The sequence below is a fragment of the Tribolium madens genome, unplaced genomic scaffold, assembly GCF_015345945.1.
Source record: "Tribolium madens isolate multiple individuals breed KSU strain unplaced genomic scaffold, Tmad_KSU_1.1 Scaffold_7;HRSCAF=85;Tcas5.2_LG10, whole genome shotgun sequence".
NCBI classification, from domain to species: Eukaryota; Metazoa; Arthropoda; class Insecta; order Coleoptera; family Tenebrionidae; genus Tribolium; species Tribolium madens.
In genome coordinates, this window is record NW_025401050.1 from 5288827 (window position 1) to 5299939 (window position 11113).

General features: G+C 28.3%; 2 protein-coding genes across 2 annotated transcripts in view; both read right to left on the reverse strand.

The window, feature by feature from the left end:
* The window catches only part of LOC123009838 (somatostatin-like receptor F_48D10.1), a 16617-nt gene extending 12975 nt beyond the window's left edge, over nucleotides 1-3642 (reverse strand). The window contains exon 1 of the mRNA XM_044406382.1: nucleotides 3505-3642. The gene's annotated coding sequence lies outside the window, so the exon portion shown is untranslated. The remainder of the gene's footprint in view (nucleotides 1-3504) is intronic.
* Nucleotides 3643-7026: 3384 nt separating this feature from the next.
* LOC123009968 (MORN repeat-containing protein 5-like) lies at nucleotides 7027-10932 on the reverse strand. The gene is made up of 5 exons (XM_044406564.1): nucleotides 10675-10932; nucleotides 7731-7914; nucleotides 7521-7685; nucleotides 7398-7469; nucleotides 7027-7349 (listed from the first exon to the last, which is right to left on the reverse strand). Exons 1-5 carry the CDS (start codon nucleotides 10883-10885, stop codon nucleotides 7061-7063), a joined length of 921 nt encoding a protein of 306 aa, XP_044262499.1. The 5' UTR covers nucleotides 10886-10932; the 3' UTR covers nucleotides 7027-7060.
* Between the last annotated feature and the right edge of the window lie 181 nt (nucleotides 10933-11113).

The window sequence follows — 11113 nt, forward strand, 5'->3', positions numbered from 1 at the left end:
GTCCACTGTTGCCATTTAGGTGCAGTTTTGACGACATTTTAGACAGAGATAGCAATATGCAAATTCATTAATAATTATAAAATAATTTCTATATCTTATCAATACTCTTTTTAATATTTTTGGTACTTGATTTTCAAGATTATGAGGTCTTAAGTCGATATCTGTTTTTTTATATTTTGTCAGTTTTTCTGTGTCCTTAAATATTCTAAAAACAGCGTAATTATCTTGAATCTTGATTAAAATAATTACTTTTGAGAAAATTTAATCTTTACATAGTTTCCCAAACTTGCAAAATATTTTTTTCTTAGCTTTTCTTTCATTCCTCACTTTTTTATTTTTCTATAGAAAACAAAAGTACGTTGTATACACCTAAAATAACCATTTTTAACCCCTGTTTTTGGTACTAAACCATACCCCAAGGTCACAATTTTTGGCTCCCGTTTGTCTTTTGTTACCCACTGTTGCCATTTTGGCGCAATTTTGTCTCAAATTTGTCAATTTGGGGACACTTTTAGACAGAGATCGCGATATACTCGTACATACTCAAAACCATTTTGATTTTCATTTTGCGAGTTTATAATCACTATATATAACTTCAATATCTCATGAATACGCTGCTTAAAAATCTTGAGTCTTTGATTTTCAAAASTTGTAAGAATCTTTAAGACTATTTTAAGAATTTTCTCAAAATCTCAAAATTGTTTTTTATTTTTGATGTGAGGCTTTAAACTCGAGAAACAGCATAAAGATCAAAAATCTTGATGAAAATAATCACTCTAAGACAATTTAATCTTTACATAAAGTTTCTCAAGATTACGCAATAATTTTTTTATTTTTTATAGYAAGCGTCGTACACCCCTGAAAAAACATTTTTAACCCCTGTTTTTGGCACTACACCGTGTGCCAAAATCAAAATTGTCGTCCCCCGTTTGTCTTTTGTTCTGCAGTGTTGTCATTTTGGTMCAATTTGAGATAGCAATATGTAAATTCAAGCCAATTTGATTTTTATTTTTGCAAGTTTACTGGGAAGGAAGAAATAAACCGCCCACGGACGTAAAAAGAAATATTATTTTATTATGCATAAACACGTGTTAGCAGTCCCAACATAAGCGTCATAAAATAACAAACAAATCTTTWAACGACGTGTCATTCTAATAATTCCTAAGTAAAATTCGATGACGTTTGCATCGTCTTTGTTGAATTACGTCAAGTGAGCAGTTTTAACTACGTCATTTATGAAAACTAAGCATTTTTATAATCGCAAAACATCCGTTTTTTTGAAACAGGTGATAGAAAATTGATTTTTTTTGGGCAAAATTGGGGATAAAGGAAGTGCTTATCGTAATGGATGGATAAATGGATGTTTACTTGGATTAGAGTGGCACTAGACTTCATGACTCATTCTATAAACACGGAGAGCAAATAGAGGGGCCGGAATGAGCAACAATGTGAAAATATTTTTCAAAAAGACATTTTCCGATTACWTATTTGGAATCTCCGGAAGATTCTGCATAAGGAGAGTAATAGATGTCATTTTGGGGTATCCGCACTGACCGGATTTGGGCCCATTTGAGTTATCTTGGTTATATACTTGATAACAGTTTGTTGGCCCCAAATATTGGTTGTAGAAAAAAATCGGTATGTAAAAATTATGTGGTTGGCCATGTATCATGATGTCTCATTTCCTCATGTATAGAACGTGTTTTTATTTCTCTTTCTAACTTGGAAATAAGATTTCGACATTTGAAGATCGGTATCTCAAAATCAATTTTTTTAAAACTTAAATTAAAATCTTGAAAAATACATAAAAATTTGATTTTTGGAGTAAAAAGACCAAATCTTGAGATATTTACTAAACTTGAGACGCAAAATTCTTTTTTATATTGTCTTGAAACCTTAATATCGTCTTGAAGTCAATAATAATTAGGCACAAAAATTGCCTACCACATTATGAACAATTAACTAAGTTGAACGCACATTAAATATAAAAAACTGAGATCTTGAAACAAAATATTCAGCTTCAAAAGACAAATTTTAAAAATCAATTTATTCAAGACTTTGTTATTGAGTTCTTGAAAAATTCGTAGAAATTGGATTTCTTGAGTTAAAAAGCCCAAATCTTGAGATATTTATCACTTTTTTGAAATTAGCATTTTTTTAAAATACTCCGTTTTTATAAGCTTTTTTTTATTGTTTTGAAACATTAATTTCATCTTAAAATCTATAATTGACACAAAATTTATTATTTAATTTTCTTAATGTTTTGAAAATTGAGATCTTGGAATAGCTTCTTGTCTCAAGATTAAAAATCATTATTTTATAAGACAAGATCTGTTTGAGAARATAATTTGAAATTAACTTTAACATCGAATTTATTAATTTTATCTTTGTTTCAAGATAGGTCGATAATTACAATTGTCAAGATTTTYTTCTTGAATTTTCCTAAAGATATTATGAAGATAAATAATATTTGTTAAACGCCGAGTTACAAAATTTACTACCAACCTCTTTCTTTATCTTCATCATTTTCTGTTGTTACAAGTTCGTTTTTTGTTTTCTTGAAGTCTCAATATCATCTTAAAATCATCTCATGTGTTTAAAAAAATTGAAATCTAGAAACAGCTTCTTTGTCTCAAGATCAAAAATACATCYATAAACTAAACTATTATTATTATATTTTAGAGATCATAACTTGAAATCAACTTTAACATCTTATTAATTTTATGAGAGGTCTGTAATGAACATTTGTTAAGATTTTATTTTTGAATACTTTAAAGATTGTAATTTTAAATAAAAACTTCTCATATTGAGAACAGTTAACAGAATTTAGAGAGAGAGAGAGAGAATTTGGAAGCACATTAAAAGTGAAAAACTGAAATCTTGAAATAAAGTACGAATTTTTTTAAATCTTCAGATGTGTACTTTTGTTTCAAGATTTGTAGTCTAGATATCTTTAAAAAACTTTCGTCTCGAGAGAAAACATTGAGACTCTTTAATCCTGTTAAAAATTACTTTTACTTTATATTTTTAATAAAAAATTTGAAATAGTTCTTTTTGTTTATTAATTTTAAGAATCTATCTGTCAGATCTTAAAATTAAAAAAAAAATAATGATAATTCAAAAATCAATAAAAATGTAAATTTACTTGTATTTATTACCTTTTGAAAAAACTGAAAAAAATCTATACTTTTGGAATTGCAAATTGGTTAATTTGTAAAAAATTACACATAACTCGTGTTTTTATCCAAAATAACAAACATTGCTTTCAACTCGTAAATTTCCCTTTTCCACTCACATTTCAAAGCTTTTCAATTTTACTTTTCCGTAAACTTCTCAAATTGCTCCTTAATTTCAATTCTATTTGAGAGCTATTTTTAGCTCAATAAATAAAAAAATTGGCCATAAAATCGATAAATAAGCCATCAAAACAATTCTATAATCGCTCATCACGCCCCCTTATTAGTTATCAGTCATCGTTAAATTGTGTAAATTATTAGCACTTACCCTGGAACTAAAAATTTCTTTTCATTTTTTCACCACTGCTCGCGCCCGAAGCGATTTTTCAGTTTTCAGCAATCGTGCAAAGTGTAAGAGGTTCAGCGCGCAACTGAAACGAATTTCAGTTTCAGCAGACCACCACGCAGCATCTACCTTGATAGCCTGCGTATTAATATAAAGCTAATCGTAATTATGATAGCCGTTAAATTAATCGGTTTGTTTACTTAGTCATCCGGTGAAGCGTGCCCATTATTTTAATGAACTCGCATAAATTCTAAACTGTTTCATTTGCGATAATTAATTCATTTATTAATTACTTAACATTCAAGCTTTTCAATATTTACGGTGCAAAGATCTTGAAATATGGTATTGGCAGATTGAAACTGAGATAGAGACGAGATTTTGAGGAAAAAATGGAATCTTGAGATTATCTTCACTATTTTCAAGATTGCATAATTTACACATACCCTGTTTGTGTGTGAATTTTAAAATCAATTTCAAGATAATTAATACTTAGAGTCAAAATTTTGAAAAAAAAATGGAATCTTGTGATTGGTACAATCAAAATCTTGACCAATTTTAAGGTTGCCTAATTTATTTTTCTTAATCATTGTTTTAATTAAAACACTCTTTTTGTGTAAATTTTAAAATCAGTGACGTGTAAAAATCTTATAATCATTATCTTTGTCTCAAGATAATTTGTTTTTTTTTAATTTCTATTTGTTAGCGTTTTCTAAAAGCTACGGAATCTTGAAACCTTAATCAATTATGAAAAATATAGATATCTTTATTACAATCTTTTCCAAYATTTTCTGTTTTTTGTACAAGGTCTTAAATCCGCTTATTTATATTGTCTTAAAATTGTCTTGAAATAAAAAGATTGTTTTTCTTAAAGTCTTGAAACAATKATAAAGATTAGACTGCAAGGTTTTCTAATCTTTATTTTTATCTCAAGATACTCATAATTAACATTAACACGCCTTTTATTCTCAAATATTTTTAAAAAAGAATTTTAAGCTGTCTCAAGCAACAAGTATTTTGATATAGGTAATTAATCTTGATAATTAATTCAATTCTAAAAAAAATTATAAGTGGTAATAATTTGTACAAAAAACCATAAAACAAAAGTAACAATTTTCTATATTGTGTTAACAAAATCTCTAAAATTTGTTGAGCTACTTAGTAAAAAAAACTAAATCTATCAAAACCAAAAATTTGACAAATTTTTTGAATTTAAAAAAAAAACAGGTCTAGTTTTAGAATTTTATTCATTGTTGTGACAAAGTCTCCAATTTGGTGAYTTTTTTTAGTAAAACAAACATAAAGAAATTCATAAAATTTCTACTTTGTTTTGGCAAAGTCCTTCAAATTTTGTAACTTTTTCATTGAAAAAAAGTTTTAAATTTAACAAGATTTGCAAAAATAATGCATTTTAGGTTTAATATTACAAGAAATAACATGTTTAGAGTTATTTTTGCGATTTTCTGTATTGTTTAGTAAGTTTTTTAATAAAAAACGCTTTAAGTCTATAAAAACATGCAAAAATAGGTAATGTATTTTAAACTTAAGTTTGCAATTTTTTCTTTGATTTGTTAACACTTTTCAAATTTAAAGAGTTTTTCAGGGAAAAATGCGTTTAACGTTTTCAAATGAAAGAAACAACGCATTTTTCAGCTTGTTTTGAAAAGAAAACTATTTAATTTTATGGATTTTTCTTTAGAACAAGCGAAAATAACGCATTTAAAACGTAATTTTGCAATATCTCATCTATAATAATTCAATATATTTTTATAATAACTAATAGAAATAAAGATATTATTTTGAACACAAAATTTTCTTCAAAATTCTTAAAAATTATTGAAAATCATTAAAAAACAGAAAAAAATTCAATATTATAAAATAAAACAATGAAATCTTGAGGTAAACTTATAAAAGAATTTGAGGTAAAGTTGAAATATCTTTTTCGGATCAATGTCTTGAAAATTTTGAGATATTCGATGTAAATTTAAACATAAAATCATTTTCAAGATTCTCCCAAAAKAATTTCGAAACCAAATCACTATCAAGAATTTGAAAAGCAGTAAAATTTAAATATTTTAAATTAAAACAGTAGAATCTTTAGATATAACTCAAGAAACAAGCTAAAATCTTGAGTTAAAATAATCCTTTGTATCAAGAACAATKTCTTGAAAATTTTGAGATAATTGATAAAAAGTTTAAAGCAAAATTTTTCTCAAAATTATCTCAAAAAGTAAGTCTCAAAATCTTCAAAATAGTATAAACTGTAATTATCTTGAGTGAAAACGGCAGTCTTGAAACTAAAGAATTTAAGGTAAAAAAACATTCTTCAGGACCCTTAAGATTATCTTGAAAATCTTGAAATTTTTAATGCAAATTTGAACACAAAATCGTTTTCAAGATTCTCCCAAAAACTACTAAAGATCTTGAACAGTGGTACAGTGGTATTTTGAAAAGCAAAAAATTAAATATCTAAAATTAAAACAGTAAAATCTTTAGATAACTCAATAAAAATGATAAAATTTTGAGTTTATTTTTTGTGTTAATGACAATATTTTGAAAATCTTGAGATAATTGATAATATAAAGTTATAAGCAAAAGAACTGAATGTTAATATCTTGAATTGAAACAATTTTGTTTCATTTCAATGATATTAAAATGTTGAAATAAATGATGTAAATTTATAAATGCAATTGTTCTCAAGATTATCTCAAAAAATAGGTTCAAGATCTTGAAACCGTTGATAAAAAATGGGTAGTAATAAAGCGCTCAGTAAATAATTCAATTTTGATCAGTATAAATTATAAATAAATGACCAGTATTTAATTAATTTTTACACAGTAAAAAAATAAAAATGATCAGTATAAATTGCACAGTAAAGTTAATAAATACTAAGTTAAGCACGCACAGTATTTTATTGTAATTTTTTCAGTAAAAAAATCCAATTTGCACAGTAAAAATAATAAACACTCACTAACTTTAATCAAAATTAACAAAATAACATAAAATATAAGGAATTTCCGTCTTGGTTACATAATAATCTATGCCCCCTGCGCAAGAATGTTATTTATTATTATTGTAGAAACATTTTGTTTGTAAATGTGTGAATATTAAATTAATTAGTTTTACATTCATTCGTTTCCTTTACTATGCACTTATTATTCTTACTGTGCATTTAATATTTTTTACTGTGCATTTAGTATTTGTACTGAGCATTTATTATTTTTATGTGCATTTATTGTTTTTACTGTGCATTTATTAGTTTACTGTGCACTTATTATTTTTACTGTCCATTTAATATTTTACTTATCAAAAATACTTGACATTTCAAATAATATACCGTGCATTTAATTTGTTGCCATAAAAAATTGATAAAATCAATAAAATCTCAAAACATTTACTTATTGCAAAAATGCGGAAAATTTTGTGTATAAAGCAGTGCTGCCACATTTATTAATTTCCATCAGTGTCAAGATTTATCGCTGTTGCCAGATCAAAGAAAATCATTTATTTTCGATCAAAATCAATTTATTTCGTTACAAATTCACAAAGTAGATGTTGATGGTGCCAATTTTCGCCCAGTGCCGGCGTAATCCACCGACTCCTTGATTTCTAGTTCTCCATTAACGTCGTTTGTGGCATTTTTAACGTCTCCGTTTTCGTTACTTTCTACCGAATTGCTACTTGAAGCATATTTTTTATCCAATTCTTCCAATTCTCTTCTTCTTCCGGTAATCCAATCTTCGTAAAGATCCGGCCGGTAGCCCGCCGGCTCGTCCCAGGCCTTGCGACAATGGCGGGTAATCCAATCATGGCGGGCCTGATTCACTATACTAAAAAAAAAAAAATAACAAAAAAATCAAATAAAATAGATAACATACGTCACAGCATGAACCCAAAAGTCGTCATCAGTACTCTTGACAATCATAATCGAGTCGTGATCATCCAAATTCCTAAAATTCGAATTTTCAAAAATTTCAAAAAAATCAAGTGGCCTTTTCTACTCGTATTCCTCGGGGTCACGTGCCATGATAATACTCCTTGTCATTGGATTATAAAATCCATCACCTGTATCATAGCAGTCTTGTTCAATTGGCCGATCTGGTTGCTGATTGGTCAAAAATTCACGGCCTGCTGGTTGCAAACCCTCTCGTAGTGTGACATTAAATCTGGAGATGGAAATCAAATATGGGTCATGTTTCGCCCATCTTTACCTCCTGTCTGGCATGACACAATACGTCCATGGGTCGGCATGGTCCAACCCATCGACGTTGGTAAATTTGTAATCGATCAGTTTGCCCTTCTCCCAGTAACCTTCCAGTTTTTGGCCCATGGGGTATACCAAGACACCCTCGCCGTGGAACATGCCGTCCTCGAAGCCTCCCTCGTATTCGCAACCTAGAAATGGTGATTTTGAGGGCGAAGATGGGCAAAAATTAAGTAATTGGTGCAGTCGGTAGGAAGTTTTTTTATATATTTTTTCTAATATTCAAGTAATTTAACTATTATAAATAATTTAACAATTATTTAATAGAACTTAAATTATTGGTGCAGTTGGTAGGAAATTTTGTTCACAAACTAAGCTTTTACTTCAGTTTTTTGTTATAGTTTAGTATATCCATTGATATACTATCCATTGATAAAAATTAGAATTTACCAATTATTTAACAAAAAACAAGTAGTTGGTGCAGTTGGTAGGAATTTTTTATAAGTTTTGAAAAACTAGGCTCTTACTTCAATTTTTTTTTGTTATATTTTAGTAATATTGAAGTAGTTTAAGTAATAAAAATCGTAATTTAACACTTATTTAACATACATCGAGTAATTAGTGCAGTCGGTAGGGATGTTTTTTTTTAACTAAACTTCTCTTGTGTTTGCAACCTTAAAAAAAACTTTCACGCATCGGCTGTGAGAGAGAATATTGTGTTAAAACGAGTTGGCATTTCGATCATCCCGAGTTTAATTAGTGTAACTAAAACCGATACTCGGGTTCCATTAAAGTTGGTTAACTGTGTTAAAATATCGGTGGAATGGTAATGCAAAACCTGAGTTTGGATGGGAATTAAGTCGTGACGACTGTCTGCGGGTTTGGAAGAAATTACTTGGAATTTTTTCTATTGAATATTTACAATTATTGTAAAAAAAGTTGGTAATTTTGTTTAAAAATGGGTTTTGCGGCCGTTTGGTTCAAACATTTAGATCAAATTGACAAAATTCTTTAAGAAAATTAAAAAAATTGAGTAACTGGCGCAGTCGGTAGAACAATTTTTCATAAAATTCTAAAACATTGAAACCTTCAAAAAAGTTTAAAAAAAATTACTTTTATTAAATATTTGCGATATTTGGAAAAAAGCTAATCATTGTGCGAAACTAAGTAGTTGGCAAAATTTCAATCGGCTTAAAAATAAATATCTAAAAATATGTCATAAAAATTAAAAAAAATTAAATTGGGTAGTTGGTACAGGTAGTAGGATAATTTTTTAAAAAATTGAAAAAAAAAAACTCCTTTCAAGAAAATTTAATTAATTAAATTAATTTATTGAAGTGGTGCAATTTTAAGAAAAATGTTGGTTATTTTTTTAAAATGCGTTTTTTAGACGCTTGGTTAAAAAATTGTGATCAAAAGATGTAAAACTGTATAAGTAGTTAGCAAAATTTCAGAAGCACTCTGATCAGAAACAATTATGTAATTGAAAAAGATTTCTTAAAAAAATATTAAAAATTTGCAAAAATTGAGTAATTGGTGCAGTCAGTAGGAGAATTTTTTACAAGATATAACAAAATCAAGTTTTTACTTCCACTTTTTTGTTAAATTTCTGCAATTTTATTTAAGAATAACAAGATTTAACAATTATTTGACACAATGAATCAATTTTTGCGCTTTACACAATTATTACACAAAACTTATGTTATGTAAACTTAAATAAACAATGTAAAAAAATTATTAAAACCATTTTTTGAAATCCAAACATTTCAATTCTCTAATTTTAAAGAAATAATGTGTTGGTAATTACAGCAAATTTGCTACAAAAAATTGTTAATTTTACAATAAATTTTGAAACATTACATAAAAAATACTTTTTGGGGCAAATTCTAAGATTTTTTTTAGATTTGTATTGTTTTATTATATTTTTTTTGAAATGGTGTAATCAATGTAATTTAAAAACACTTTTCGGGGCAATATTATTGGCTCAAAATAAACAAAAATTTACAGATAAAAACAAAAAATGTGACAAAAACGTATAAAAAAAATCGAAATTGGCGCAGTTGTTAGGAAAAAATTTTCACAACTTTTTCAAATTCATCTTTTTGTTGCAATATTTCGATCAAAAAAATTAGATTTTTTTCTTTTCCATTGTGTTTTTTTATTTTTTGCTGAAATGATAGGTATAATCTAATCTAAAAACACTTTCCGGAGCAATAAACTAGGCAAAAGTCGGTCATTAAAACAAAACAAAAATTCACATAAAAACAAAAATTGTGGTTCAAAATGTACAAAAAATTAGTGACTGGAGCAGTTGGTAGGTGGCTCGACCCTATATGAACTTAGACAGAATATTCTCATTCAAGAATAAGATTTTTTCTTTTAGATTTGRATTGTTTTATTAATATTTTTCAAATGGTGTAATAATCTAAAAACACTTTTCGGGATAATTTACTGGGCAAAAATTGGTCATTTAATTTCAGAATGAGTAAAAYTTATGAGATAAAAACAAAGAATGTGGTCCAAAATGTACAAAAAATTAGTAACTGGCGCAGTTGGTAGGAATGTTTTCTTTAAATTTCACAAAAATTTAAATTTTGAGCTTTTTATCGAGTAACGACGCTTAAAAATCATCCCTTCTCCCTAATTTTTGTAAAACAACCATAAAAACTGCAGTGCTGCCACCCCAACCTCCCTAAAATTAATCTCATTCCACGGCCGCCTCGCTTTCACCCGATTAAACAGTCGGACTAAATCGCAATTCGCGTCTAAAAATAGTGGAAAAAAGGCCAATCAAAGCCCTTGCGCGCCGTTCAAAAAACAATTTAACTTTTTCTTTTGAATAAAATTTCGCTCCTAAACAAGTTTTCCTTTCATAAAGCCCTCATGAATGGAGTTTTTTTTTCGTGGGCGGCGAGGCATCATCATCGATCCGGTGCAACGACCCCACTCACCATGGGGGTACAGATAGGTCCCGTAGACGGCCATCCCCAAGGCGTTCCACTTGCCGGTGTACGAACTCCCAGTGCAGAACTCCACGGTGTCCTTGTCGTAGGCGATGTTGCCGGCGAGGTGCGCCCTCGCCCCCTTCTCCGACTCGCCCTCCTTGACCATGTTGTCCCAGTCGAGGGACAAGCTCATCGCTCGGGTGCGCTTTTTCGCCATTTTTGATAAAAAAATTAACTTAAAATGTCAAAAACTGGACTTTTGACAATTTCTATTTTTTTTTAATTAAATGCCAAAACACCGAAAACTTTAAAATAAAATCAAATATTACCCAATTCCAAAGGTTTTTATTTTAAAAATCTTAAAACACTCAAAATTTTAAGAATCAAAGTTGAAATCAAAACACTGCCATTTTTTTTTAATTATTGGAAATAAAGTCAGAATTTG

Bases quoted from the DNA above. Each gene is read 5' to 3' on its own strand.
- LOC123009968 (XM_044406564.1), bottom strand. From the start codon at position 10,885: ATGGCGAAAAAGCGCACCCGAGCGATGAGCTTGTCCCTCGACTGGGAC. The intron at 7,915-10,674 runs GTGAGTGGGGTC...CACCATTTCTAG, and splicing joins GACCTATCTGTACCCCCATG to GTTGCGAATACGAGGGAGGC. The intron at 7,470-7,520 runs GTAGAAAAGGCC...TTCGAATTTTAG, and splicing joins CGTGACCCCGAGGAATACGA to GAATTTGGATGATCACGACT.